The following is a 27,038-nucleotide window of genomic DNA, read 5'->3' as shown; positions in this document are numbered from 1 at the left end:
ACATCAACTGAAGTTAGCAAGTGGCTCCCTAATTCTTCGTAAGTAGTGATGTATTAGAAAAGCCCGGCGGTCTCCAATGTTCAGAGGATTGATATGTTTATTAAATAAAGCAAGTAAATTTAACCTTACAAGATAATATTCTTTTGCTTACTTTGCTTGTTTATAAATACGAAATAAACGAAGCTTGATTTACTAAATCGACGCCGGAATATAGATTACTAATTATCCACAAAACTATTTATCGCTTCGTACAAAGACTTGCATGTTTCAAAAAAAAAAAGGAACCTATTTATTTAAGATTCAATAACGAAAATAAGAAGCCAAAGGATGCAAAGAGAAGAAGAAACAAACAGCGAAACATAAATAAAGATAAAGTAAAAATAAATAAAGAAGACAGCAAAAGAAAAAGAAATTTGACCCCGCCAGGAGTCGAACCTGGAATCTCCTGATCCGTAGTCAGGCGCCTTGACCATTGGGCCACGAGGCCTTCGTTGAAGAGAACTTCCTTTATAATGTTTTGATCCATCTCTGTTTGAGTTTTAATATCGCTTGGTTCTTTCGCTTCTTCTAATAGCCGTTTTTTGTATCTTAATACTACATCCTAATGTGATGCTAGAATAATGTGACATATATGTCCAGCCATCGTTGTAACTAAGTAATCGCTCTTTGGTCGATAAGAAAAGCAAAAAATAATTAAAACTTTCTAGGACTCTGTTTGTGATCAGTGATATTAATGGTTCATAGTAAACTTTATTCAAGTCTACATTATTTTCAATTTATTATATTTTTTCTTTCTCTTTCACTTTCTTTTTCTTTTACTTTTACTTTTTCTATTTTTCATTTTCGATTCTATTTGTTTGACTTTAATGACAAGCCTGTGGAATTTTGGTTGATTTTAATGACAAGCCTGTGGAATTTTGGTATGCGTGTGCCGACGACGTACATACAAAACCAGTAACCAGCAAGGTAATAGGTGCGTAGATTACAAAGCGAACAGAACGTTTATAAAAAGAACGCCAGTTCGAGCCTGGCTGTGACCATTGTTTTTTTTTCTTTTTTCCTTTTTTTTCCCTCTTTCTATTTCTATCTTACATTTACCTTTAATCACTCTCTTTGTCTTTTTCTTTCTTTTTTTTGTCGTAATGAAATACCTATCTATTTGTATATTTTATCGCAGAGTTGAATGACCGCTGTGCGAAACAAAACAAAACAAAACTAGATGAAATCAAAGTAAACTAAACTAAATCGTAAAGCAAGTTAGAACAAATTTGAATAGAGATAAAAAAAAGGATTCTAATTCAAGTAAAAAGCAAAAGGAAATTTGAAAAAGTTTGAACAAGGAAAAAATTGGACAAGCCAGAACTCGAATCTGGGACCTCTTCCATGCTAAGGAAGCGTGATAACCATCTACACCACATGCCCTTGGTTGATGTCTTGTTCTTTTCTATGTTATGTAAATAGCTCTCTATGTCTGACTATTCGAAAATGCGAATCTGTAATTTGGTACTCTTTCAACAAATTTGCGCATTTCAGAGTTGATATATATATATATATATATTCATGACAATTCGACATTCTACATTTGTATGTTACAAGGATTTAAATAAAAAGGACCAAAAAGGTAGTTTTTATTTTGTTTTGTCGTCTTTAGTTTTTCTTTATTTTTTTTCGTATTGTGAAAGCGAGTGAAGTGGTATGCGTATACATTGATTATTTTGTTTGCTGCTTTAGGCCGTTTTATTATACAAATTCAGGCTATTGTGTTGGAAAACTGCACACACTTAGAAACAGCTGGTTGAGGATGAACATGAACATGAGCATGAAACGAGAAAATAATTGTCATCTCATAGCTTGAAGTATCAAAATTAATATGTGTTGTTAAACATCAACGAAGGCCGTGTGGTTTAGATGGTTATAATTTCTGCTTAACATTTGATGTTCGCAGACGGTCCCAAGTTTTCATTTTTTTCATTTCTTCAGAGTTTCTTTTTCTTTCTTTTCTTTCTTTTTCTTTCGGTGAATTCTATTAGTTGGATCATTGCAGATCTTTTATATAAAAATAATACACACTTGATTTTCGCTGCCTTGTTTGCGGTTGCTGAACGGCATGGTCTGCATCTGTCACCCGTCACACCATGATTACTTTGCAACTGACGAAGGAAATATCGCTATGGATGCAGACACTAACTGTAGAATTAAAGAAACAATACAAACAAGAAAACACAAGGAAGAAGAAAAAAGGAAAAAGGAAAAATGAAAAACAGAAAATTACTCTCCCTCCGGGATTCGAACCCGGGCTGCCAGCGTGACAGGCTGGTGTACTACCCCTATACTAAGGAAGATTTGTTGATTTCCACTGCAAGCTTGCAAATAAGAGTACCTACAGGTTGTTAGTCAGTGGAAAAGCTTCTTTGTTTACCTTTTCGTTGTATCCCTTCGTATGATGGAACATGCATTCCTGAAAAACGTGAAAAAAACAACTCCTTATATATAGAAACCATGTTCAGCAAGAAATGTAATACTAAAATAGTTTACAAGCGAAGAATTCCCCAAAAGCTATCAAATCTACCGAACTGTTCTTTTACTCTTTTTTATGCATTGTCCCTAGTTTATCAAAATCAAGTTCTTAAGTTCAATAACTTTGAGGTAAAAAATACTTGAAACTTGGGAATTGTTGCCTATAAAAAACGATACTTTACGCAATTTGTGGCATCAGCGATACACAAAACCAGCCTGATTTATCCTGGTAATATTGACTTTCACCTTGTTCTTCGCTCATTTTCACTGGTTCGGCAACGAACTACCGATATGCTGATATATCGATGGATCTTTAAAGCTATATCTTCTAGTAACATATCGACATAGATTTAAAACCCAATGACATTTCATCATTGAAGCTATCTATTTCGATTTTCTAATAGTAGGTGTATCCGGTATCTATTTCAACTACTGTTAAAGTATCAAATATAATATATATATATATATTGACCATTTTCACTTTTCCCATATTCTGGTATAACAAATCATTTACTCATCCTCTCTTATTCGGTCATTATTGCTTCTCTATTCTTCTTACTTTAGAAGTCGCTTGACAAAAGGAGAATTTTAGCATTTAAGCATCTCATATATGCATGTGGATCTACGCAACGGCAATCTATATCATTCAAATAATTTTGTTTTTTAAAATGTTTTATAGATCTTATTTTAGTAGCAAGAATTTATTTGCGAAAGATGTTAAGCATAGAATTCTTGAGTAATTTACCAAGCAACCTTCTCAACTTCAAGAAAATATCCTTTTCGCGCTATTGCTTAACTTTTAGCCACTGAGATAGATTTATAAGCACCCGTTTAATTCATCTATAATATAAAATTTGTCAGAAGCATTCTGCAATGCTTGCCTTTGATTGTCGCCAGATGGCTTTGTTCATTAAGATACCAAGGATCATCGATTTTATAAATTATATTGTTCGTAACCTTTATTTATTCTTATTGAATTTAAACTTCTTTATTTTGTTTTCATTCATTGTAAGTTCGTTAAAATATTGACTTAGTCAAAGTCATATGCCAATCAGTGTACGTCATTTAGATCCAATTCGGTTGTTAAAAATAATATAGCGACTCTTTATTCAATTGATCGTCAGAACCAACACCATAGCTGAGTTTTAGAAATAGTGCTTTAAAGGAACACTTCTAGTATGAACCATTATAGGTATAGGTATGAACACTAAATAGTTGTTTAAGGTTGCATATAATAACAGAAGACTTTATACTAATTACATTTATTAGTTTGGTGATCAAGTAGCGTCATCAATATCATAACAATATATTTTGAATATGCAGATATGCAAACTATTTACTCAGAACTAGAGTAGATCAAGTGTATGAATGGAATGGACTTGTCTTGCGAGCATTTTCTTTGGTGATATGAATATATAATATATAATATATAATATATAATATATAATGTATGATGATATGATGATAGTCTTATCTGTTTGGATTAGTTAAACTGCAGTCGTCTAATAAATAGAGAACGAAAAATGCAAGCGTAAAGACGGAAAGACTCGTCGATAAAGTTCAGGCAGAGGATTCAAAATAAAGATACTATTTTGACTTGATATAAAGAGTTAAACGGATTGTCTAGTTTATTACAGTTCACGGTCTTACGGCAGGTAATCTAATTGAAATATCCTCAATAGACCCAAAATTAACTATGATTATTTAGCCGACTTTTGTTATATTAGGCATGAACAATCTGATGATGATGAGATAAAAACCTGAGCACATAGAAATTACTGCTTACGCAGCTACTTTCCGAGTATCCCCTTAAAACATAATGGGGTCATGAATATGGTTGAATATATAAGAAATAACTATTGATAAGCGCGCTTCTGGATACATACGTAATTCTCCTAATTAATACGAAAGCAATAACCGAGAAAGTTGTTTTTTTTATTTTAATTTATTCGACCAAGGCGAAGAAGCACTCCTTGATCTTTTTTTAGATGCAAATCTCAATAGATCATGTGTCAGGGACTTGTTGGTTATATGAATCAACTTAAACTGAGCGAGTATTCCCCGTATGAATACAACGTACCCTCTCATCATGTTTCTCGTTATTTTGCAAATTGAACTAAATTAGAATAAAATATTAAAGGTTTAATAGTCTTTGTGTCCCAGATATGTATTGATGACTTGGGGATTAAAAAAGTAGAAAAAGTTACTGAAAGGGGTGGGACTCGAACCCACGAGCTTTCGCACTAGTGCCTTAAACTAGCTCCATAACCACTCGGACACCCTTCCATCTGTTGATAGATACTTGTAAATGCAAAATCTGTACGGTATGTGCTATGTGCTTCCTTTGATATACATCTTTTATCCATGACACACCCCTCAGTATCGTACTCTACTCCCTACCTCGGGAAAGTACTACTACCCTATTCCTTAACACGAATACTCTTTGATATCATATTTTCGATCGTCATAGTAAATTATTGCGGAAATAAACTCGCTTCATACAGATACCGCAATGGACGTCTCCGTTGCAATATTTCTCAGGCCTAAATAGGAGAATAGTATAGAATGAGGTTTCTCACCATTGAGAGGAACAATATTCAAAGTGGCGTATTGCTGATGAATTGTAAATACATAATAAAGCCATCAAGAAGAAAAGCTTTCTAACTTTAAGAAAGAATATAATCATACTTGTGCAAACATCAATACTTCAAAGATAATAAACAAAAAATTTCCGTTGCGGGGAGTCGAACCCCGGCCGCGTCGGTGAAAGCGACGAATCCTAGCCGTTGGACCACAACGGATTACTTGATAAGTATAATTACTATATTATATAGAGTAAAATGCATTTACAGTAAGTTTGTCTACAGTCATTCTTCATGACTGATGTCAAATCGTCAAGCCTAGCTCTTCACATACGGGACCTATCCATGTATGTCAGTAAATCCAACGCAATCTAGCCTTCATTACCCTCAACATTCTACATGGACGCGTTCTTTCCTCCCTCACTAGACTTCTGTGTTATCTGTTTTCCTTTTAAATCTGTGACGTCAAAATATAACTAATTCTTTTATCTTTACAGACAACCTAATTGTTTAGGCAGATATTGGTATTAAAAAAGTTTTATTCGAGTTTTAATATATAATATGTATTTTAGGTGTTACAGTAAAGTTTATCGATGTGGTGTTTATTGAAAAGAACAGTATAGATAAACTCGAAACTAAGTGGAATGCTAACTTTCCTAAATTCCTGATTCACATATTCTAAACATGCATCGTATCGCCTATATATAGTCACCGAATCAATTAAGATGAGTACCGCGACTAGTAGTAGTTAACGTAACCTTCCTGTAATAGACTTTAACTTTATGGAACTCAGAATTGACTTAGCTGTGGAATTTCTGAATGGTTTCTAAATTGCCTATATTATATGCTGATGATACAGCTTTAAGTATTCGGTATAGCCTTAAAATCATCATAATTTCCCCCTCCCTAAACTAACTCGTTGTTGATATCCTTCAAAGTACAAAACTTGGTAGCCATCGTGGTATTATTCTCTGCTTACTCACAAGTAAAATTGCAATTGCTAACTTTTAGTACGACGATGAGCTTTGAAAACTAGTTTGTCATCACTCTTAATTTGTATATATACAACCTTAATGATCAACCTAAGATAGTTTCCGAAAAAATTTATCTTAGTACATACAATCAATCATATATAACGTTCATTATAGGCAAGGATTAGACGTAAATTTTCAACTTTAGTGTATAAAATTATGAAAATAAACTACTAAGGGTAGTTGGTGTAATATTCCGTAAATAGTATAGTTCAGAGAATAATAAATGTATTGGGATAATATACTTTTAGGTGACATTGTATATGGTTCGAATTATCAATAATATTGCAATTTTAAGTTGTAGGCGATCAAGTATTGAATAATAATTTTGTAAGCATAATTAATATCAACAAAAGCTAAAATGTCATTCTTTTGTGATTAAAATATAAACGATTCGAAAGTTACAAAAACATTGCTTTTTCACATGCTTTCTGCTTTGGATAATAAGCTTCTTATTTATTTACTCTCGTCAAATGAATCGAATAACGATCAGCTTTATAATATGCTGGCCAGGTCATATATAGATGGCTTAATACAATACCAATAAAACTTTTATACAAGGAGCGCCCTATCTCGCTATTCATGTATTATTTGTCAAGTAAGTCTTAAAACCAATACAAATTATGAAGTCACGTTTTTCCTGCTTCTTGTCTTATATTTATAAGAAAAAATAAAAAAAGAAGAGAAAAAGAGACGAAAAGAAATCTGGTGTTCATGGTCATCACAATTGGATACACTTATTAACTTTTCTTTATGCTTCATATACTGGGTGAAAAAAAGGAAAAGTTACGAAGATTGCATAAATATGTTATTCCAGTTACAAAGAGATTGAAATCTTCCCTTACAATACCAATTTGTTAATCGTTTGTCTAAATCAAAGAAGAAGATCACTTTATTCAATAGGATCTCCCTTTCTCTTCTACTTGCTAAGGTGTTGGAACCTGTTAAAAGGTTTCCTAGGTTTTTCTTTTTGAATCTCAAAATGAGTGTTTTATATGAGTGCAAAATTGATTTATTTTTAATGAAAATAGTGCTCCCTGTCTAAGCGTTATCTAAAAGTTCGATTTCAGTCATAAAGCTTCTGCTGACACGTTCGTAAATCGTCCATAATCTGTCATGCCTGTTATCAGTAGTAGAATCCAAACACTTGTTTAAAATTTTAATGCTTCGATGTATTTATGTTTACTTCAATGAGAATTAATAATGATAATCCTTCAGTCAATAATACTAAATACATACAGAAGTATCGACACAGAATCCTGAGCTACATAATATAATACTTCGGGTATGAATATATTAGGTTCTAAAAATATATAACTATTCATAAGAAACTAACTATCTTTTGCCAATTAGTATTAAAGCAGAAAATATCAGGGGTCTAGTTTAAAAACGGCTTTAGCCTGATACAAAATAAGGAAAAAATAAACACCACATATAACAACAAACAAGTAAAAAACTTTAGTCTATATAAGAACTAAAAATGGAGCACAAAGAGCTCTCATGAAGGACGGAATAGGATCTCCCTTTCTCTTCTACTTGCTAAGGTGTTGGAACCTGTTAAAAGGTTTCCTAGGTTTTTCTTTTTGAATCTCAAAATGAGTGTTTTATATGAGTGCAAAATTGATTTATTTTTAATGAAAATAGTGCTCCCTGTCTAAGCGTTATCTAAAAGTTCGATTTCAGTCATAAAGCTTCTGCTGACACGTTCGTAAATCGTCCATAATCTGTCATGCCTGTTATCAGTAGTAGAATCCAAACACTTGTTTAAAATTTTAATGCTTCGATGTATTTATGTTTACTTCAATGAGAATTAATAATGATAATCCTTCAGTCAATAATACTAAATACATACAGAAGTATCGACACAGAATCCTGAGCTACATAATATAATACTTCGGGTATGAATATATTAGGTTCTAAAAATATATAACTATTCATAAGAAACTAACTATCTTTTGCCAATTAGTATTAAAGCAGAAAATATCAGGGGTCTAGTTTAAAAACGGCTTTAGCCTGATACAAAATAAGGAAAAAATAAACACCACATATAACAACAAACAAGTAAAAAACTTTAGTCTATATAAGAACTAAAAATGGAGCACAAAACAAAAAAAAAAAAAAAACGAAAAACAATGTTCTTACAAGATTTAGCAAAATCATGTTTTGTGCCTCAAAAGGTATACTCAGCGGTATCTAACGTATTAAACAAATTTAAGAATATAATATATTGTGCAACAAAGATATGGTATCAAAATATACAACCAAACATCATAGTACAAAAAATTGTACAGTAATAATGTACCGCAACGGTGCGAGTTGCAGAATACACTATATATCTTTAATGATATTACTCAACTTCGGTATTGATAGAAATATCTTGTATTAATTCATTAATTCCCCTACTAAAATAGAGTGACTTTCGCTATATGAACCAGAAAACCAAAGAAGGGGGGGAGGAAGACGCCTTCTATTTTTTTACATTGATTTGTAAACAAACCTCAAAATAACCACTGACACTGCTATTTTTATTTTTTTTGTATTAATTAACATGAAGCATGCTCTACGTTAGATTGTTTACTTTATCATTGTTTATTTTTTTGTTTTTTTTTAGAAGTAAAAGCTGAGTGATTTATTACACCAAGATATATAGGGATCTTAAATACTATGCAATCATTAAATTCAGAATAGTTCTCAAGAAGTAATGTCAGTTAGAACAATAGGCTTTCCAAGTGAACTTACTACATTCTATTTATGTTAGCCAAGATATTAGAAAGTCTTTTACCTTAAAAAAGTTTCTCCATTCTAATGGGTCTCCACTGCTTTTTATGAAATTCACTAATTCCAAGTTATGGCCTAGTGTTTTCAATGCTACTTCACCCTGTAGTAGACATTTTCTCTTATCATGAAGTTTAACATAGAGCGTGCTCTGTCCAATTGTATGTTTGGTTGTCAATGAAACAGCTAACAGACGCAAAGTGTCATAGAGCCGATCAATTATATACTGCTTAGAAGCTTTTGAGTAAAACCTTGTCAACCGTTCCGGTGGACAAATTTCGTAGAAATTAGTGGCTTTTCCAGCCTGAATTTAGTTAGTTAGATTCATTAATATATAACTTACAAGTCTCTTAATAAAACCATTCGTGTTACAAAATTGACTCAGTGAAGGATCCTTTTCCATCAGTTCCGTAACATCAACCTCTTCATTCACCTGAACTGGTTGGGAAAGATGACCATATATAGCTGTATGGTCATGAATATCAGAATCTGACACTCTTGTTGTTGGCTGTGTCATGGAAATAGCTCCATATCTGCTAAAGTAAGTTACAATATACAAAATATAATAACATACGAAGAAGTATCCGTAAGTGATGGACGAGGTTTATCTAAATCAATATGTAACTTCAACATTAGTCTCGAAGCAAGAGCAACAGGGTCGGAACAGTTTCCATTATCGGTTCGGAAAGAAATATTAGAAGTAAGCCATGGATGCTGTAAAATACGCTTTATTGAAAACCTCTTGGAAGGATCAGTACGTAGTAAACCAGTGATAACAGCTATTTGTTAGCGGTTGTCCTACTAACTTAAGACATACAATATGCACCTGGTGACAAACGGTTCCATGGATAAGAAGACGGTCGTTCACCTTGCTTTCTATAAACTAAATAATCTCCTGTATTGCTGATAGCCTCATCCCATGGGGTGTTTCCGGATAAAAGAGCGAATAGTATTATTCCACAGGACCAAATATCTGCTTTGGCGCCATCGTATTGCCCTGTAATCTCTGGTGCAGCATACGGGGGACTACCAACAGGGCTGTTTAAAAGTCTAGTTTTACCCTTGTACGCATAAAGAGATGCAAAACCAAAGTCTGATAATTTCAAATTTCCATTATAATCTAGCAAGATGTTCTCAGGCTTTAAATCTCTATGAGCAACACCTTTTGAGTGCATAAAAGATATCCCCTCCATTAGTTGAGCAAAATAAAACTGCGCAACATCTTCGTCGACTCCAACATCAGGCTCTGCATTCATGTTAAATCAAGATATAACTTAATCATTTCAATTCTCTTACCAATTTTATCAAATAAATCCCCACCCTGCGCAAATTCAAGAGTAAGCCAACGCCAGTGTAAGTTTTCTGCGGTGTCATAGAAGTGAATTATGTTTTTGTGTCCATTACATAGACGATGCAATTGAACTTCACTAGCGATCCTACGTGCCCAGACATTTGAGCCCATACATTTTGTTGCAAACTTTTTATTAATGAACTTAACAGCGTAAATCTTCGCATTCTCATCGTAGCAAATTCGAACACTATTAAATGATTAGCCACAATTGAACCAGCAAAACATACGATGCGAAAGCGCCAGTTCCAATCTCTCTACCAATGTGGTACGGAAAGTTTTCTATACTCTTTGTCATCGTGGCTGTTATAATCCTCAGATCCTTCCTTTCCTAAGAGCAAAAGATATTCTGGTTATGTGAGTTTCTTTTACTGTAAGGAACTAAATCAATAATTTAACATTCTTTTTTCTATAGTAAGAACCAAAATAAAAACAAGGTCACCAAGTTTATTTGTTGTCTGCTATATAGTTCGCATATTGTTTACTGTTGTTATTTAACCTTTACCAAGACTAGCGCACATCCACTAAAGTCAACCGTCCAACAAGGAATATGGATTCAGAAATGCAAAATCAGAGCCCTAATATGGCTTCAAATACAAAAAATACTTCCTCATCAAATATGTCTGCTGAGGGACATAGCGTTACGAAGAGGTAAGCTTTGTTTCCCTGATTTGATATCTTGTTGTTATTAACACTTACAAACAGGCTACGAAGTGAATTAATGAGCTTAATGGTATGCAATTACTTAAAAATTATGATAAACTAAATATAAAAGATGTCGAATACCCCAGGGATTAGTGCGTTTCCCGATTCTGATTCGAATCTGTTACATTGGGCGGGCACTATTACAGGTCCGGTTGACACTGTATGTGAACCATTTACCAGTATTATTCTTTGATATCCTGCTAATACATATACAGTACTATGAAGGATTAAAGTTCAAAATATCCATGAACTTTCCTGCCAACTATCCATTCTCAGCCCCGACGATCGTTTTTACTTCTCCTATGTGGCATCCCAATGTCGATATGAGCGGGAATATCTGTCTGGATATTTTGAAGGATAAATGGTCTGCTGTTTACAATGTTCAAACCATTCTGTTATCTCTTCAGAGCCTTCTTGGAGAACCTAACAACGCTTCACCTCTGAATGCTCAGTATGTTATTTTATCAACTATGAGAATGCTAACCACATGTATTAGAGCCGCAGAGCTATGGGGTAAAGATCCCGTTGAATACAAACGCCTTTTAATGCAACGCTACAAGGAAATTGACGAAATATAATTTCTTAAATAAACGAAGAATAATGAGTTTTACACACTGCTTCAAGTTTACGGAGAAGTGCAGAGTTTCATTATTTAAGACTCAAATGTGTTTTATAACAATTTGGATCCTGCGGATGATAAACTGAGCCTTTCTTATAATACGTTGCTTTATAATGGTTACAAATCATGAAAAGCCTTTATCAATATCTATAGCTTATATTTGTTGTTCTAACTGATCGCTGTTTGTACCGATAGTTAAAAGCAGGATAATTTGGTCTATTACTATCAGGCGTTCACTCATACTCGGAAGTGTATGCTGAGATGGTGATTTTTTAAAGTATTCAGTGTTGTAATATATACTAAAGAGGATTTACTCGTAGCATAGCAGGAAGGCTAGTTTTGTATTTTATCGTATACTTACCTCATGCGTTATAGCGAAATGTAGTAAGGCGACATTAGCACTACTAAAATGATAGAAAGCCAGATTTAAAATATCGGTTGCTTGATTAATCTTTAGTAACCACAATAATTGTTCTATTTATTTATTCATTCAATTTTTATTGAATTTGCTACCTATTTTGCCAATAGTGTAATATCTAATTTTAAGTCATCCACGTATCTCTCCGGTTACATATGTACTCATCTTAGGAACAACCACCATGACAAAATCATTGGGAAACTTGAAAAGAACTCTCACCTCTTATAAAGAATTACCAGAATATATACACGGGACAAATTATGGTGAAGTCTTGTTGACCAAAGAGCCTCAATGGCTTCAATGGGAACAATATTTGAAAGATACCGAATCACCAAGTGTTGATTATACAGCTAAGAATGCGAATCCTTTACCTCAAGCATGGAGCACGAGAGAAAAATCTGATTTTATAGAGGTAATGCAAAGCAATTTGGAGGCTTCATTCTTTGGTAAGTTAACAACATGTCTGATACAATAGTTTCTAATTTACATTGTAAGGCCCGGACAGTGGAAGCGACCATGATGCAGCTTTAACAAGATCCGACTGTCCTGTACCAAATAACTGTTCCGTCTATTACTTTGAAATCCAAGTACTGTCTTGTGGTAAAGAGGGTAGAATATGTGTGGGGTTCTGTAAAAAGAATACACAGACAGGACGTTTACCAGGAACTACTCCGGAGAGCTGGGGCTATCATGGACATAATGGTGAAATCTACCATGGGTCGAAAACTGGAGAACGATATGGACCACAGTTTCAAACTGGTGATGTAGTGGGATGCGGACTCAATCTCATCAATAAAACAATATTTTTTACAAAAAATGGAGCATATTTAGGAGTAGCATTTACGAACGTGAACGACTCCTTGTATCCGACGGTAGGACTAAAAAGCCAAGGTGAGCACATCAGGGCAAACTTTGGTCAGACTTCATTTCTTTATGAAATTGATCACGCAGTTCAAGAAGAAAAGGAATTATTACTAAGTAAATCTTTGAATATCGCTTCAGCTGATGAACAAAATGAACGGAAAAGTTTACTAAAAGACCTCGTCTCGTCATTTCTTATCAACCAAGGTTATGTTGAAACGGCACAGGAGTTCTGTCCCGAAAAGGTGAAACGATCCGATGTAGAAATTCGGAAGAGTAAGTGTGCTCATTAGGCGTTGTTTCTAACTTTGAACCTTTATAGAGATTAACCAATTGTTGTGTAATGGAGATTTGGCCTCTGCTGTACAAGAAATTACCGTACAGTATCCTCGAGCAATTCAAGATTGCCAGGATCTGTCTCTTTCTCTTAGATTTTTGCAGTTTATTCAATTAATGCGAAATATGCAACAGGTTCGCTCATGCTCAGCTTCTTTTTCTGGTGTTATCTCGGAGCAAGAAGAGATGAAAATTTTAGAACCGGTTATGAATTATTCCCAACAATTTTTTAATGATTATGAAAAAGCAGAAAGTCAAGATTTAAAGACAATGATCAAATTAAGCATGGGGCTTCTTGCTTACTACGATCCATCTTCTAGTCCCTTATCCTTCTTCTTAGAGAATGAGTTTCAGAAGTATATAGCTAGCCGTATCAACGGACTACTTCTAAGTAAGTCTTCAGTCTTATACTCGTTTACTAACCTTTCTAGAATTTAGCGGTTCTCCTCCTGAAAGCAAATTACAACAATTTTTACAGCATACGATTGCCTTTAATGATTTGTTATGTCAACAAAAGTCCTTACAAAATACTCTTATTAATGTTCAGAAAGACTTCATTTTACCATGAGAGAGCTCGAAATTACTGTTTATGATATTATAAGTTTACTGATAATAATGCTTTTTCTCAAAAATTGAATTGATATTTTAACTGACAAGTGTTTACTCCCCATTTTGATAGTAGTATAAGTATTCGTCATCAATTTTCACATAGCAAAACAAAATAATAATGAATACTGTACCTGGTGTGTCTCAGTGCGATAGATGTTGTTACCTAACGACAACACCTCAATTCAAGCCCGCTTTCGACAACAACATAAGTCGTAAAATTGAAAGAAAAGTTTCTGGAGCCTTTTATTGGTAAAAGGTTCAGAATGATTAATCAATGAATTTATTGAAGCATGTTTTTCCAGAAAATAATTACGAAGCTTATGAAGGACTACTATCACCAGTTGTTCTTTTTCGTTTGACGAAGCAAGAAGAAATTATCATTGGCTCATCTTGTGAAATTAAATACGATGATTCTCTTATTTTTGGAAGCATATTCATCAGTACATCTTTCCTTTGCTTTCATAGTTTGGATTATAAGACTCGATTTACCTTTCCACTGTCTACTATCAGACAGGTAGAACGAACGGTATCAGAGACCGATGTATTTGTATTTGATTTAATAACCCTCCAAAACCAGATTTTACATCTTACTATAAAAGGTACACGTCAACAATCAGAACTTTTTTGTGACCGATTACTACGACAGTTACGATTAACTTCACATGAGGCTGGCGATGTAAAAAATTTTCTACATACTTTATCATCCGAAAAGGTTCTTCATACTGGAATACTCAAGAACAATAATGACAACCAAGCAAATTTTTCAACGGGATTAGGAGCACTCTTTGGATTTCCGTCGAAATTAATAAAACCGAATTCCAATTCAGATGTACATCAAAAGGAGCAACTAGACCGATGGAGAAAGTATTTCCTTAAAAGTGGAGCTAATTTTAATTTTATGCAAACCCCTTCTTTGTTTACACTACTGCAAAATGGTATTCCAGATAATTTGAGAGCGGACGTATGGGAAACATGTTCTGGAAGCCTGTATTGGCGTTGGAAATCAAAAGATTATTATAACAATAACGTTCATAAAGTACTTACAGAAGCTTGCGAGTATGGAGAAGAAATAGAAAGAGACTTGTCAAGAAGCTTACCGTCCTATCCAGCTTATCAATCGAAGATAGGTATAGATGCTTTAAGAAGGGTTTTGAGGTTTTATTCTGGAGAAAATGCTGATATGGGCTACTGCCAGGCAATAAATATCGTTGTTGCAGCATTATTAATCTATTGTACCGAAGAACAGGCTTATTTCTTGTTCTCTCAGATATCTCAACTTTATGTCCCTGGATATTATGGTAAATTGATTCACGGTCTTCTACTAGATCTTACCGTCTTTGAGTACGTCTTACAACAGACACTTCCACATCTTTATCAAAAGTTATCTGAAATGAAGATGGATTTGAGACTTATAACAATTAATTGGTTCTTCTCACTTTTTATTAAGGATTTTCGATTGGACTACGCTATGCAAATCTTCGATTGGTTCATAGTAAACGGGCCCAATGTTTTATTTCAAATAGCTCTCGCTTTGTTTAAAATAAATGCTCAAGGAATTTTGAATGCCGTTGACGATGCTTCTGTCGTTAAAGTTTTTCAAGATTGCTTTGCTAAAATCAACTCCGAATTTTTAGTGACATATAGTGAAGATACTACAACCCAACCCCTTTCATCAACGTTTTTACAACTCCAGGCGATTGCCTTCGAATACTTTGATTTCATTACGAACGGTTATATAGTAGCGAAAAGAACAGAGTATAGAGAAACGGTTCTCACTTCTTTAAAGCTCTTCACCAAGCGTTCACACCTTCGCGGTCTGTATCAACATACAAAGTTGTCAAATATCAGTTTAGAAAATTTGTACGATGCTTTTATTGATGGCATCGGTGAAGAGCATCTGTGCCATAGCCGGATAATGGAGCAAAAAATTGATTATTATGGCTTTGAGAAACTTATAAAAAAGTCAATCCCACGACAGATCTTTTTTGAGAAGGCCGCTCATTATCAGAAAAGTGAAAGAAAGCTATTTAAGAGGTTATACACTTGGCTGAACAGAACGGATCTTAACGTTCCCTTGACATTCGAAAAACTAATTGTTGGCATTGAAACCATGAATATGCTAGCCGAAGAAACTCCAGAAATATTCATTTTTCAGTTGTTTGACGAAAAGGAAGAAAAGAAATTACAAACCGATCAAATCGTTGAACTATCAGAATCATTAATTCTTATATGCTGTTATGAAGGGAACCACGAGGATGATGAAAGATTAACTGTAATAAGCGATTTTCTGGCCTGTTGTTTCAATAAACGTAAACAAAACCAAAAAGATTTTCAAATATCTCTTGAACAATTCCAGTCTATTGCTACAAACACTTCGTTGTCGCCAATACTCGGGTTTTTTATAAAGAAATTAGTCAAAGGAATGCTCACTAAACGAAACAGTATACAATAACTACATTCATTGGTAAAAGTGCCAGTTATAATAGAACTGATTTTACTGCACTTCGTCTTATTGTTATGTTACGACGCATTTAGAACTCTACTCTTTTAGATCTTGTTAATATAATTTGTAATATTATTGACGCATCCAACCTTCCACGTCCATTATAGAATTTATAGGCCATTTTCTAATTGGCTCGACTCCTAGAGAGGATTTAAATCCTTCTTCAAACATTCGTATTCCCGTGTAAGCAATCATAGCAGCGTTGTCACTACAAAGTTCCAAAGACGGATAAACCAGCTTCATTTTAGGGGCCGATCCCTTGTTATAAAGTGAAATTAGTTGTTCTTCCAGCATTTTTTTCAGAAGGGAGTTTCTGGCAACCCCTCCACTGCAAACCAAGAAACGAACTCTTGATAGATCAATGGGTTCAATAGCTTTGGCTAATTTTTGGCAAATATGCTTAAAGGCAGCCTCCTGAAGCTTATAAGCCAATATTTTTTTTTCTGAATTGGTCCATGTTCGAGATGTAATTATCCTTCGTGCGTAAGACTCTAATCCAGAAAAAGAAAAATTAGGATTATGAGCTTTATCACCAGTACTCATAGGATTTGGTGGATTACAATCCATATTCAAATCATTTATGGGGGGAATCGAAAATTTTTCCAATGCTGCTGCTGGCATTTGATTGTTCCAAGGAATCTCTAAATACTTTGCGCATTTATCAAGATAATCACCAATTGCTATATCTGTCGTCGATGCCAGGATTTCATGAGAAATAACTGAATTAGATAATATAAGAAGAGTATGGCCTCCAGAGACTAGAATAGATAAAAAGGGGAATGGAACCTGAGACTCTAGTTGCGCCGTCAATGCATGTGCTTGCTAATAAGATTGAGTTAACGTTTCATTATAAACATATAGCTAAGAACATACCATATGATGTACAGCCAAAAGGGGTTTATCAATGCCGACGGCCAAACCCTTGGCAAAATTTAACCCAATGGCTAAAGGTCCTATCATGCCAGGACCACGAGTGACAGCTATAAGGTCATATTTTGAGACGCCTAATGATCGAGATTGATTTATGGTTTCATAAACTACATTCGCCAGGTTCTTCTGGTGTTCTTGAATGACGACTGACGGGTGTATTCCCCCGTATTTTTCATATTTTGAAAGTGTTCGATGGGTATTAAGGCAAACAATGTTCGGTAAAGATTCATTCGAAGATTTCTGGACACTTTTTAAAACGTTAGCACAGCTTTTACATAATTCACGAGACGGTTGCTTACACGGCCACCGAAGTATCGTCACAAGAGGTCTCAATCGCCAGGGCCGTAATATTCCGACATGATGGAATCACTTTTCTGTAGTTGAATCCAAAATGCAACTGTTTGCTTATTCTGTAAAATCGATGCATCTCCTAAAAAAAAGGGAATGTATACTATTAATGTCCAGATATAAGAAATAAAAATAAACTGTAGTTTACCATAAGCGGATCTACGAACTTCTATATATTTCGTAGAAAATTAATTATAATTCAATCTAAATAATTAACGTAACAATATACGGTACTGCCTGCTGTTCATTCAGGCACTTTTGTAGTGGTCATTTCGAACTCTTTTACCCTCGAAGTACAAAGATGAATTAGAACACTTGGATTATCCATTACTGTTTTACTTATAGATGGATCTAAAGATTTACTATTAAATTCCGTATCATCAACGACTTCCAGTGAGAATGGGATAGACAATTTAACATATCTTTATACTTAGCATATGATAATAAATAAAATATAACATTTATACATATACTTTTATATTATTTATACGAGCAGTATGCTTTTACATTCATATCTTATGGTTAACGTATTTAATTTAGCTATTTTAAATATTATAATATTTATTATTAGTAATAAATAAAATCAACCAAGGGCATGTGGTGTAGATGGTTATCACGCTTCCTTAGCATGGAAGAGGTCCCAGATTCGAGTTCTGGCTTGTCCAATTTTTTGCTATCCATTACTGCATATAATACACAACAACGAAAATGTTTGTGTAAAAAGATAGTAAGTTAATGAAAATTTAATAGTCAATTTATTACACAGAATTTGTAGATTTTATGAATTTTACTTATAGATAATTTACCTTGGATTTCTAAAAAGCTGAACTGACAAGTGCCTTCACCCAAATTCTTTTGAACAATCCAACGTACAACTAGCAAGCCACAGCTTTCGCAAAAGAAAAAAAGGGTCGTTTGCTACGTGAATTAAATTTGATTTTGAAAAGCAATCTAATGCTAAGACATTGCTTTTTTCAATTGCCTAAAAGGCAGGTCTTGTGGCAGTGCAGTCATGGAAAATGTATGATCAGAAGGATGAAAACACGAGTAATACTAATACTATTAAGATTTTCATAATACATCTTTTTCAAATGCTATAAATAATTTCTGCATGCCCGCATTGTCTCCTACGATGGAAGAAGGAAATATTGCAAAATGGGTTTTAAAAGAGGGTATAAGCTATAAAGTGACAGATGAGATCAATAAAAACTGACAATTACTAGGAGATTCTTTTAAAGCTGGCGATGTTATTCTAGAAGTTGAAACTGGTACGTTTATTCCATTAGCGATGACTGGTATACTAAATATTACAAATAGACAAGGCTACGATGGACGTCGAAGCACAAGATGACGGTATTCTAGCAAAGATATTAGTTAACTCTGGTACTAAAATTGCGGTTGGTAAAGAGATCGGTATTGTTGCTGAGGAGGGAGATGATTTGTCCAAGATCAAGCTTCCTGATGTTTCAAGCACACCCAACGAAGGATCAAATTTGAAACAGCCATCAGAACCCAGTTCTTCTCAAATTTCCATTCATTCTCCTTCTTCATCCTCTTCCCAAAACGCCTCTTTACTTCCTTCCGTTGCTCACCTATTGCATTTACACAAGATTCAGGATCCATCAGTTATCACTGCCACCGGTCCTCGTGGTCGTTTGCTTAAAGGCGATGTTTTGGCTTTCATTGGTGAAATAAATAAGGATGCGCCAAAGTCAATACAAAAAGCTATTCGGAAGTTTGAAAAACTTGATCTATCCAAGATAGAAGCTAAGCCCATAATTGCTGAACAGAAGCCAGTGTCTTCTCTCGAAAAACCTCGTTCCAATATTGTTGAGACGAAGTTTTCTTTGACGAGTCTTATTAAAATAAGTGAAGTGACAAAAGAAAACAGTAGTAAGTTAGACTTGAACGATATATGACGGAACTCCTAACATTTATCTAGAAGAATCGTCAAAAGAGATAGGAAATATTGTATCATCGGCCATTTCCGATACTTTGGCTTCATCCGAAATCCCAGACTTATTTCAAGATCCCGTAGAAAACGCGTATGACGCTCTACTAGGATTGCCTTCTTCAAGAATAAGAAATTTGTCAAATGCTCAGTTTATTCCTGGGGAAGGACCTGTTGACGGTGTTACTGATTTTCTTTGCAAATCTTCTATAATGTAAGCATTACTACTTTTGCGGACTTCTAACAATTATAGTCTACCAGCTCAGTTGTCTAATAAATTGACATTATCGTTTGTCCGTCCGAATCCCCCTACTCCGTTGGAAGGAAAGACAACGCTTGATGATGTCTATGACTCTCTTTTGGGATCTGTGAAGGAACAAAAAAAGCGTAACCGACTTCATCCTAAAAATGAAGAGATCGTCCTGAAATTATCGTATAATACGCTCCTTGATAATCAACGGGCCGTTTCATTTATAAACAGAATTAAAAGGAACTTGGAGACTGCTTCTCTTAATTGATTCTCGTAATTCACCAACTCCTTAAAATATATCAAAGACAGTTAACTATATTATTCTTCTTTCTTTGAATTGACCGTAGCTATAGTATTTGTTCTTATTTTTTTAACTTTTACAACTTACTTGGACAAAGTTTACAATAATATAACCAGAATCTATTAACAAGTGACGATTATACGTAACGAGGGACATAACAACTAAACGAAACAGAAATTACGCAACAAATAAACATGCCATGGACGTATTTCCAGCTTCTTTTTTAATATACAGCAATAAGTAGATCCGTTTCAGTTCACGAAGCCATCGACGGTCTTCGATTAATATTCACAGGGGGGGATCTGCTATTCTTTGACATTCCTGAAGAAGACTTCTTTTCAACGTTGTTACTGCTGTGTTTGGGATTCCACTTAGCTTTAGCAGATGATCGTTGTGCTCTGGACGATTTTTCTTCCGTAAATTCATCATCAGACTCAGAATCTGGGAATGTAGGATCTATATCCTGAGGTACCATAAGAAAATACCTTGGAGAATGATTTGCTAAAGAAGAAGCGAACGCCAAACAGGCAGGTTGGTCTTCATCAAACGTACCAGGCACAAAATCAGTGTCATCCGGGATTAAATTTTCGGATGGTGGAGCAGCAGTTTGTATAGGAGACGAAGGAAACTTTGAAGGCGATCGTCTCTCACCGACATTATTGGATAAAGAGGAGCCCGAAATAGCACCTTCGCTTTCATCGTTAATATCGCTATCAATATCTTCGTCAGAGAAATCCGAATCGTTTTCTTCTTCGTCATCTTCCTCTTCAGTATCATCTTCAAAAGAAGAAACATTAAGCTTCTTGGCAGGTGGCTTGGGAGACCTAATTGGTCTATAAGTTTTACCCTTACCAATATTACTAGAATCTTTTTGGAATTTCACAGGATAAGCAAAATCATCATCATCTTCCTCATCCGAAGATTCAACCTTTAACTCGTTATCCTTTTTTAGCACATCTTCCAGCACATCGCGGCAGGTGGTCGCAACCTGCTTGGGAGTAGCAGCACGGGAAGCCGACGTGATTGGATTTTTCTCATTTCTTAAATTTCCCAAAGCAAAAGTAATTTTAGAAGGTTGCTTTACATACTGTTGTTCTCTGTTCAAATGTCCCAAGGGTTTACGTAGCAAGTTAGGGTTTTCACCTTTGATTTTAGCATCACCAACGTGAGATTTTTGAGGACGACTCGACGGCTGATTTTTGCTACTAATAGGGGGTGGAGATTTTCCATATGGGCAGGGCTTTCTAGATTTTCCTTCATCAACTCGAGTAGGTAAAACAGCAAACTTGACGTGTCCCTGTAATGGAGATGTTCCAGAAGAATGCTCATCGGTATGTTGAATACAAAATTGTACCGAAGGATGTTCTGAAGCAGGAACCTTTGATTCGTCAAGGTTAGAAGGTTTGCAATGCAACAAAATGCTTAATAAACCCGTCATTGCAGTAAAGAAGCGATAAACGCACAGAAAAGATATCGAACCAATGAAACAGAAAAAAGGTTTATGACTAGAAGACCAACTTGAAGTTTATATGTAACAAAATCAAAACCAAGTCTCTAGCTGAAAGAGATTCTAATGCACAAATTAAGCAGCCAAAGCTGAACGAATAAACAACTAACAGAGCTCTTTCTTTGAAAGAAGAGCTGATTATCTTTTTTTTTAATGAATAAAACAAGACCGAACTTCAGGACAGGCAGCGATTATAGAACTGCGTTTTTTTGTGAAATATAGAAGGAAATATATACACGCACACAGAACAAGTAATCGGATTATAAGAAAGAATTATAAAAGAGAGAGAGAGAAAGCGAAATATGTTATAAAGAAAACATGATGGCTTCTTTATTACGTTCACGATCAAAAATTCAAAGAAAAAGTACAATTACTCAAAATTGAGTGCTGCAAAAAATAGATTCAGAGTTTCCTGTTCGGTCCGAATAATTCAATAATTTCCTCTAGCTTTAGAAAAGTATAATACAAAGCTAGTGAAATCGTTTGTTTGCGGCGTAACAAACAATTTTTCAAAATAAATCAGCTTTGAAACTTTTATGTCGTTTATCGCCAACTAGAAACCAAAATTGGTCCCAAATGCAACGAATCGAAATCGCACAGTACAGATACAAGTAAAACTTGCTCTTCTCTTTCCTCACTGTCCAATAGATTGGTTAAAGAAAGCAGGTTCGCCCCAGCGAAGTGAAGTCGTCCACCAAAGACTTAGGGTAGGGTTTCCTCAAAACAAAAAAAATCGGGTATAAACAAGAGTAACGGGTAAAAACTATCCTTCAAAGTAAGAGGGGAAACACTGTCAATATATATATGTTGGCAAAATAATATCCCCGTATTGCTTACACCAATTTTACGCTCAAAAGTATCACGTCAAGTAACAGAAGAGTTGGGGAAATCAGTTGCTTTTATGCTTTGTTTGTTAGGATATGCATTGTTTATAGAATTGTAATTTTTCCATGAGAACTTGTGACAAAAATGTTTCAAAGTGGCAGGGCAGATGCGGAGGTTATTTATCGTTCGGAAATGGGTATGGGGCAGACAACAGATAGTTAGTGTACATCCGATGTAATAGACAGTAGGTACAAATACAATTAAAGAATATTAGAATGGTTTATAGCTAAGGACAGATTTTACTACAGGTTGGGAACGTTGTTAAACAATTGGAAGCGTGGAAATTCCTTGTAACGATGATAATCTACACCGTGTAACTCAAATTTCGTCTATTGTTCGTTCAAAAGTTAAATAACAAATATTAAGTACATTTTACATTATATCTTAAAGACAGAAGAACGGGAAAGTTCGAGTCGAGCTTGCAAGCGTTGTTCTAATGTCATATTATGCATAGTATTTTCAAAAACCGACGGTTTGGGAGACTTCCACTTTTGATTTTTTACTTTAATACTTAAACCATCTTGTCGAGAAGTCCAGCTTCTGCTTTCAATTTGGTTTTTTCTAGTTCCTTTGTAACCCAGTAATGGCGGCAGAATAAACAAGTCCACAACAGCAATCTTCGTTATAGGTTTGAAGAGAGAAAAGTAGCCACAGTGTGCCAACATGGTGACTATATCAGAGTCATCCGTATACACGTCTGTTCCCCATAATTCACGTTTACCTAGGCGTGGATTAATCGCAGCATTTAACCATTTTGCATCTATTTCTATTCGGATAAATTTTCCAATTGCATTGTACATTAAAGGCAGATCGAACCATGGAGTGTAAACGAATTGAGCAACAGGTTCCTTTTCCGATGACATGCATCGTTCTATGAATCCATTGAGGGCGGAATTGTCAATATTTATGGGTGGGGAAACAAATTGTCGAACAGGAATCTGCGGATATGCGTAAGGAAGTTGGGTGCCAGCATCTAAATTCTGAGAAGATTCATATGTTACTCTTGAGTGCGGCCATGGCGCGGATCCTGCTGCCGCTAAGGAACTTAATGCTGCATCTGAATGAGAGGGAACTGTTGCCGCTGACTCTGCGGTACCGCTGAGTTTGTTGAAGTTTTGTTGATTCTCTCTCTGATTCTCCTCTTCTTTTTCTACTTTTGGCTTTTTTTCTGAATGAATGCTATCCGTTGGAGAGGCATTATTCGGTCGTTTCTCTGACGACGTCGGTGTTGAGGTTGCCATCGGTACTGTTTCTGTATGAGTAGATTCAGTATCATTTTGACGAGATTCAATTCCCTCTGGGCTTTTAGGGCTTTGAGGGTTTTCTAAAATAGAGCCAATGGATAACACCGAAAATCCTGCCTTCTCTGATTTTGGTGTACTGTGCATGCTGTCCTCATGACTGGGTTCTTGATGTTGCTCTTCACTAGCATTTCGGTTAGAAGGCATGGACTAGATGTTTCTTACCCAGTAGTATGGTCCAACTGTTGGTTTTCCATGAAGATTGTATTTCTTATCACAGTCTGCTGTATTCATACGGTTTGACGCCAATCTCCTGCAAAATACCAAATTCGAGCATAGTACACTATAGTAGGGATATCATAGATGACAGTACCTCAGTATGAACAACTTGACTATAAAGCAAACATAATTTTCAAGTAGCTTAGGCGTAAATATCATAGTTTGACATACATTAAGGAATAGTTAGGAAATAGTTCCTCCAAAACTTGGAGGGTATACCTATTTCGTTGAATAGATGTATGAAAAGCAACATGAACTAGGTTTCGTATATTACAAGTCAAATAGAAACGAGTATATGGAACATAAAAGAAACATTCATTACAAAAAATATGCTAACAAGAAACTTAGTATTTTAGGATAAGCTTTACGGCAGGTTTATCCGATTCTGGAATGGAATCAACTCTTGGGAAAAGGCGCGGACCGCAGGAGGATAAGAATCAACCCACTAATCTCCAATATAAGTGCATGAAACAGTATATGTGTGAGAAAGCAGAAGATGATAGCAATAAGGTGGTATGCTTAACCGTACATCGTTTTTTTCGAAAGTATGTTTGGAGAAAAAAATAGTTTGCAAAATCCAATCCTCCTTTACAGAAAAAGCTTCTAACATAAAGCATAGGATGCAAGGTGGTCTAGAGGAAGTGCAACCAACGAACGGAATACTTGGAGTAGAGGTTGAATAGTGAATTCATCTTGAAGTGTTCCATTTCTGTGATTCCCAATTGACAATGTGAAATGATTTGCTATCCAAGTCTAAATCTTGGCTAGCCTTTGTAAAAGCAGCTTGTCGGGGTGAATTTAAAACTTGAGGTTGATTGGCATTTAGAATCTTGCGCAAGGCATTTTCAGCCAAACGGGATTCTTTCGTAGCCAGTTCTCGTATCCGTCTAGGAGATGTGGGTCTTACTGGGTACACGGGACTAGCTAGATATGTGTGAGATGCTGGAAAGGGAGGCAAGTGGTTGGCGACATAACTAGGTCGGTTTTGAGAGACGGCTAAAGAACCAAGCAAGTGAGAAATCATGCTAGAGTCTAATGATGATTTGAAACGATCCGGTATATCAGCGGACTTGTGAATTGTTTCTTCTAGGTTTTCAATAAATTCTTTTGATAAAGGCTTGTATACCTTATGTAACTCTTTATGAAGGCTCGATAACGGTATATTGTTTAAGTTTAACCAATGCGCAACATCTTGAGTAGTAGGTTCATTGTGTTTTCCAACTTGTGTGTGGATTGCTAATTCGTAAAAAAGAGCCTTAAGATCTGTAGACGTAGTTAGTAATGTTTGTTAAGTAATTCTTTTTTTCCATACGCTTATCGATCGCATCAAGAAACATTCGTTCAGCTGCCTTTGTTATTCCATCGAACCCATTATGCTGAAGAATATTATAAAGAACTGCTTCCATATTAAAAGACTGGTAAAATGCAGAGATTTTTCCAAATGCACCAAATTGTAACTAAATCGATTGCAAGTACTGTCACAAGACTATTCTTTTAAGTCCACTGCACTCTAAATTCTTAAACAGAGAGAATTATGTGATCGATAAATCTCGCTTTTTTGTTTTTGCTTGAATATACGTAGCTTTTATTAGGTGTGTGTCTTGTTGAAAGGGTTTACCATACAAATCCCATACACCAAGAAATAAATAATTAATAAAGAAACAGACAATATGTTTCTTCGTTCAGAAAAGGAAAATGAAGCGGGTTCATAAATATTGGATTCGCGTTGAATAGGTCTTTCAATTCAGTTCCTCCAAATACCAATCTCGAGCATTCCCCTTTATACTGTTTACCAAACCTCACTATAGTACCTTTTTCTCAATAGATCTAGTAGTAAACAAATCCGTATAGTATTTGGATGAATCACTTGTTTTTTAGTAAATGTATTAATACCTTATTCAAGAATTAACGTATATGTTTTACTTGCCCGCAAGCGCACAAATCTCGAGGGTACAAAGTATAAAACCAGATGTAACGAAAGCTTCCTCTCAACAAACCAGAATAAGTGTAGTTTAAGTTAGACCATTCGCATTTCTTAATGGTACTAGTGTTAAATGTAAGTCCACTTCATACTACCATCCCATGCCAGTCATTCCTGCTATTCTATATATTTGTTTTCCGTATGATTTACAGATATCCTTCGAGTTCACTATCCTTCCAACATGGCGGAGACAAAGCGTATAGCAGCTAATAATAAACTTACCAACTCCCCCTTCTCTACCAATTCATTTCAGGCTTAGCTTTTGTAGTTTTTCATTATGGCTGTCGGACCCATTACTGGAACTTTTAAGAGGTATGATTTGGCTATATATAGGAGAGAGCGCGACGTTGTTGGTTAAGGTGGATGTTATTAACATTTGTGATAGACAAATTATCGTTGACTTTTCTACGATCCTCGGTTTAGGAACCGCTGGAGGTTTGGTATGGTGGTTCGGTTACCACAAGCCTGCTTTTAAGCAACGTGATGAATATTACAAGAAACTTGCTGCTGAAAAGCTTTCTGAATAAGTCGGATGACCTGTGAACGTGTCTAAAATGCGTTAGTTCAACTGTTAAGTACGCTATACTGGTCTTTTTTTCCTTTTTTTTTCAGTTATGATTTCGCTCTCCTTTTCTTACTTATCGGCTTCGTTATAAATTTAGCTCGTTTACCCTTTTGGTCAAAAGCCATAGGCGTTTGTTCAATGAGAGAAGTATTTTAATTTTATATTAGAATTTGCTTTTATTGAGCAACAATTAACTGGTAAATTGAAATCTTTTCGCTACCGTCCCTAGCCAAAAGTAGTTCTTATCCCGTAACTAATCCAAGTTCATTAAAAAATGGTTTTTTAAACTGATAATCAAATTCCTTACTCGTAACTGTTTTTGAGAGAGAGACAGATGGAAGCGGTAAGAATAGCTTCTTACTTTAATGATAGCTGAACTATGAAACATATAACCCAAAAAGAGTTTACCAGAGAAGGAGACTAGATGGTAACACATATAAAATAGCGAACATCCGATTAACCGATCATTTTCATAGCCTTTTCTAGCCATGTATTT

General features: G+C 35.1%; 11 protein-coding genes and 6 non-coding genes across 17 annotated transcripts; 7 read left to right on the top strand and 10 right to left on the bottom strand.

The window, feature by feature from the left end:
* Positions 1–414: 414 nt before the first annotated feature.
* Positions 415–487, bottom strand: SOCG_16370. Its single transcript has one exon. It is a non-coding gene; the product is annotated as a tRNA-Arg (tRNA).
* An 861-nt stretch (positions 488–1,348) lies between these two features.
* SOCG_16369 lies at positions 1,349–1,422 on the bottom strand. The gene has a single exon. It is a non-coding gene; the product is annotated as a tRNA-Ala (tRNA).
* Positions 1,423–2,271: 849 nt separating this feature from the next.
* SOCG_16368 lies at positions 2,272–2,342 on the bottom strand. Its single transcript has one exon. It is a non-coding gene; the product is annotated as a tRNA-Asp (tRNA).
* A 2,382-nt stretch (positions 2,343–4,724) lies between these two features.
* Positions 4,725–4,803, bottom strand: SOCG_16367. Its single transcript has one exon. It is a non-coding gene; the product is annotated as a tRNA-Leu (tRNA).
* Positions 4,804–5,246: 443 nt separating this feature from the next.
* On the bottom strand, positions 5,247–5,318 carry SOCG_16366. Its single transcript has one exon. It is a non-coding gene; the product is annotated as a tRNA-Glu (tRNA).
* Positions 5,319–8,662: 3,344 nt separating this feature from the next.
* On the bottom strand, positions 8,663–10,885 carry SOCG_04034 (CAMK/CAMKL/CHK1 protein kinase Chk1). Its single transcript, XM_013164876.1, has 7 exons — positions 10,484–10,885; positions 10,202–10,443; positions 9,723–10,151; positions 9,480–9,684; positions 9,249–9,438; positions 8,913–9,209; positions 8,663–8,875 (listed from the first exon to the last, which is right to left on the bottom strand). The coding sequence occupies exons 1-7, from the start codon at positions 10,549–10,551 to the stop codon at positions 8,822–8,824; spliced, it is 1,485 nt and encodes a 494-aa protein (XP_013020330.1). The 5' UTR covers positions 10,552–10,885; the 3' UTR covers positions 8,663–8,821.
* SOCG_04035 (ubiquitin conjugating enzyme E2-C) lies at positions 10,720–11,978 on the top strand. Its single transcript, XM_013164877.1, has 5 exons — positions 10,720–10,904; positions 10,959–10,986; positions 11,029–11,118; positions 11,174–11,409; positions 11,455–11,978. The coding sequence occupies exons 1-5, from the start codon at positions 10,804–10,806 to the stop codon at positions 11,534–11,536; spliced, it is 537 nt and encodes a 178-aa protein (XP_013020331.1). The 5' UTR covers positions 10,720–10,803; the 3' UTR covers positions 11,537–11,978.
* Positions 11,931–13,937, top strand: SOCG_04036 (ran GTPase binding protein). Its single transcript, XM_013164878.1, has 4 exons — positions 11,931–12,441; positions 12,491–13,132; positions 13,179–13,583; positions 13,624–13,937. Exons 1-4 carry the CDS (start codon positions 12,177–12,179, stop codon positions 13,758–13,760), a joined length of 1,449 nt encoding a protein of 482 aa, XP_013020332.1. The 5' UTR covers positions 11,931–12,176; the 3' UTR covers positions 13,761–13,937.
* SOCG_04037 (GTPase activating protein Gyp2) lies at positions 13,895–16,351 on the top strand. The gene has a single exon (XM_013164879.1). The coding sequence runs from the start codon at positions 14,076–14,078 to the stop codon at positions 16,251–16,253; it is 2,178 nt and encodes a 725-aa protein (XP_013020333.1). The 5' UTR covers positions 13,895–14,075; the 3' UTR covers positions 16,254–16,351.
* A 2-nt stretch (positions 16,352–16,353) lies between these two features.
* SOCG_04038 (uncharacterized protein) lies at positions 16,354–17,921 on the bottom strand. The gene is made up of 3 exons (XM_013164880.1): positions 17,534–17,921; positions 17,178–17,481; positions 16,354–17,126 (listed from the first exon to the last, which is right to left on the bottom strand). Exons 1-3 carry the CDS (start codon positions 17,659–17,661, stop codon positions 16,377–16,379), a joined length of 1,182 nt encoding a protein of 393 aa, XP_013020334.1. The 5' UTR covers positions 17,662–17,921; the 3' UTR covers positions 16,354–16,376.
* A 252-nt stretch (positions 17,922–18,173) lies between these two features.
* On the top strand, positions 18,174–18,247 carry SOCG_16365. The gene has a single exon. It is a non-coding gene; the product is annotated as a tRNA-Ala (tRNA).
* SOCG_04039 (pyruvate dehydrogenase X component) lies at positions 18,181–20,253 on the top strand. The gene is made up of 6 exons (XM_013164881.1): positions 18,181–18,603; positions 18,650–18,754; positions 18,806–18,850; positions 18,900–19,475; positions 19,525–19,747; positions 19,787–20,253. The coding sequence occupies exons 1-6, from the start codon at positions 18,537–18,539 to the stop codon at positions 20,049–20,051; spliced, it is 1,281 nt and encodes a 426-aa protein (XP_013020335.1). The 5' UTR covers positions 18,181–18,536; the 3' UTR covers positions 20,052–20,253.
* On the bottom strand, positions 20,182–22,330 carry SOCG_04040 (uncharacterized protein). The gene has a single exon (XM_013164882.1). It carries the CDS (start codon positions 21,520–21,522, stop codon positions 20,341–20,343), a length of 1,182 nt encoding a protein of 393 aa, XP_013020336.1. The 5' UTR covers positions 21,523–22,330; the 3' UTR covers positions 20,182–20,340.
* Positions 22,331–22,753: 423 nt separating this feature from the next.
* SOCG_04041 (transcriptional regulatory protein Rxt3) lies at positions 22,754–23,981 on the bottom strand. The gene is made up of 2 exons (XM_013164883.1): positions 23,943–23,981; positions 22,754–23,901 (listed from the first exon to the last, which is right to left on the bottom strand). The coding sequence occupies exons 1-2, from the start codon at positions 23,972–23,974 to the stop codon at positions 22,854–22,856; spliced, it is 1,080 nt and encodes a 359-aa protein (XP_013020337.1). The 5' UTR covers positions 23,975–23,981; the 3' UTR covers positions 22,754–22,853.
* Positions 23,982–24,104: 123 nt separating this feature from the next.
* On the top strand, positions 24,105–25,122 carry SOCG_05956 (uncharacterized protein). The gene is made up of 3 exons (XM_013165386.1): positions 24,105–24,233; positions 24,345–24,541; positions 24,616–25,122. Exons 2-3 carry the CDS (start codon positions 24,387–24,389, stop codon positions 24,677–24,679), a joined length of 219 nt encoding a protein of 72 aa, XP_013020840.1. The 5' UTR covers positions 24,105–24,233; positions 24,345–24,386; the 3' UTR covers positions 24,680–25,122.
* Positions 24,685–25,402, bottom strand: SOCG_04042 (transcription factor TFIID complex subunit 8; the record flags this gene model as incomplete). Its single annotated transcript, XM_013164884.1, has 2 exons — positions 24,685–25,259; positions 25,309–25,402. 2 exons carry the CDS (start codon positions 25,400–25,402, stop codon positions 24,685–24,687), a joined length of 669 nt encoding a protein of 222 aa, XP_013020338.1.
* Positions 25,403–26,154: 752 nt separating this feature from the next.
* SOCG_04043 (cytochrome c oxidase subunit VIIa) lies at positions 26,155–26,938 on the top strand. The gene is made up of 2 exons (XM_013164885.1): positions 26,155–26,289; positions 26,363–26,938. The coding sequence occupies exons 1-2, from the start codon at positions 26,255–26,257 to the stop codon at positions 26,502–26,504; spliced, it is 177 nt and encodes a 58-aa protein (XP_013020339.1). The 5' UTR covers positions 26,155–26,254; the 3' UTR covers positions 26,505–26,938.
* Positions 26,939–27,038: the final 100 nt, after the last annotated feature.

The sequence above is a fragment of the Schizosaccharomyces octosporus genome, assembly GCF_000150505.1.
Source record: "Schizosaccharomyces octosporus yFS286 unplaced genomic scaffold supercont6.3, whole genome shotgun sequence".
In the NCBI taxonomy this organism is placed as follows: Eukaryota; Fungi; Ascomycota; class Schizosaccharomycetes; order Schizosaccharomycetales; family Schizosaccharomycetaceae; genus Schizosaccharomyces; species Schizosaccharomyces octosporus.
The sequence above is the reverse complement of the archived record's forward strand: the minus strand, read 5'-3'. Positions and strand labels throughout refer to the sequence as shown.

Bases quoted from the DNA above. Each gene is read 5' to 3' on its own strand.
- SOCG_04043 (XM_013164885.1), top strand. From the start codon at position 26,255: ATGGCTGTCGGACCCATTACTGGAACTTTTAAGAG. The intron at 26,290-26,362 runs GTATGATTTGGC...CATTTGTGATAG, and splicing joins ATTACTGGAACTTTTAAGAG to ACAAATTATCGTTGACTTTT.
- SOCG_04034 (XM_013164876.1), bottom strand. From the start codon at position 10,551: ATGACAAAGAGTATAGAAAACTTTCCGTACCACATTGGTAGAGAGATT. The intron at 9,685-9,722 runs GTATGTCTTAAG...GCTAACAAATAG, and splicing joins TTTGTCACCAGGTGCATATT to CTGTTATCACTGGTTTACTA. The intron at 8,876-8,912 runs GTAAAAGACTTT...TAACATAAATAG, and splicing joins AATGGAGAAACTTTTTTAAG to AATGTAGTAAGTTCACTTGG.
- SOCG_04035 (XM_013164877.1), top strand. From the start codon at position 10,804: ATGGATTCAGAAATGCAAAATCAGAGCCCTAATATGGCTTCAAATACA. The intron at 10,987-11,028 runs GTATGCAATTAC...TAAATATAAAAG, and splicing joins GTGAATTAATGAGCTTAATG to ATGTCGAATACCCCAGGGAT. The intron at 11,410-11,454 runs GTATGTTATTTT...CACATGTATTAG, and splicing joins GCTTCACCTCTGAATGCTCA to AGCCGCAGAGCTATGGGGTA.
- SOCG_04039 (XM_013164881.1), top strand. From the start codon at position 18,537: ATGCTAAGACATTGCTTTTTTCAATTGCCTAAAAGGCAGGTCTTGTGG. The intron at 18,604-18,649 runs GTATGATCAGAA...AATACTATTAAG, and splicing joins GCAGTGCAGTCATGGAAAAT to ATTTTCATAATACATCTTTT. The intron at 19,476-19,524 runs GTAAGTTAGACT...ACATTTATCTAG, and splicing joins AGTGACAAAAGAAAACAGTA to AAGAATCGTCAAAAGAGATA.
- SOCG_04038 (XM_013164880.1), bottom strand. From the start codon at position 17,661: ATGCATCGATTTTACAGAATAAGCAAACAGTTGCATTTTGGATTCAAC. The intron at 17,482-17,533 runs GTAAGCAACCGT...CGTTTTAAAAAG, and splicing joins GACGATACTTCGGTGGCCGT to TGTCCAGAAATCTTCGAATG. The intron at 17,127-17,177 runs GTATGTTCTTAG...CAATCTTATTAG, and splicing joins TTTTGGCTGTACATCATATG to CAAGCACATGCATTGACGGC.
- SOCG_04037 (XM_013164879.1), top strand. From the start codon at position 14,076: ATGAATTTATTGAAGCATGTTTTTCCAGAAAATAATTACGAAGCTTAT.
- SOCG_04040 (XM_013164882.1), bottom strand. From the start codon at position 21,522: ATGACGGGTTTATTAAGCATTTTGTTGCATTGCAAACCTTCTAACCTT.
- SOCG_04041 (XM_013164883.1), bottom strand. From the start codon at position 23,974: ATGGAAAACCAACAGTTGGACCATACTACTGG. The intron at 23,902-23,942 runs GTAAGAAACATC...CCGAAATGCTAG, and splicing joins CAGTTGGACCATACTACTGG to TGAAGAGCAACATCAAGAAC.
- SOCG_04036 (XM_013164878.1), top strand. From the start codon at position 12,177: ATGACAAAATCATTGGGAAACTTGAAAAGAACTCTCACCTCTTATAAA. The intron at 12,442-12,490 runs GTAAGTTAACAA...TTACATTGTAAG, and splicing joins TTTGGAGGCTTCATTCTTTG to GCCCGGACAGTGGAAGCGAC. The intron at 13,584-13,623 runs GTAAGTCTTCAG...TAACCTTTCTAG, and splicing joins TATCAACGGACTACTTCTAA to AATTTAGCGGTTCTCCTCCT.
- SOCG_05956 (XM_013165386.1), top strand. From the start codon at position 24,387: ATGGAATCAACTCTTGGGAAAAGGCGCGGACCGCAGGAGGATAAGAAT. The intron at 24,542-24,615 runs GTATGTTTGGAG...CATAAAGCATAG, and splicing joins GTACATCGTTTTTTTCGAAA to GATGCAAGGTGGTCTAGAGG.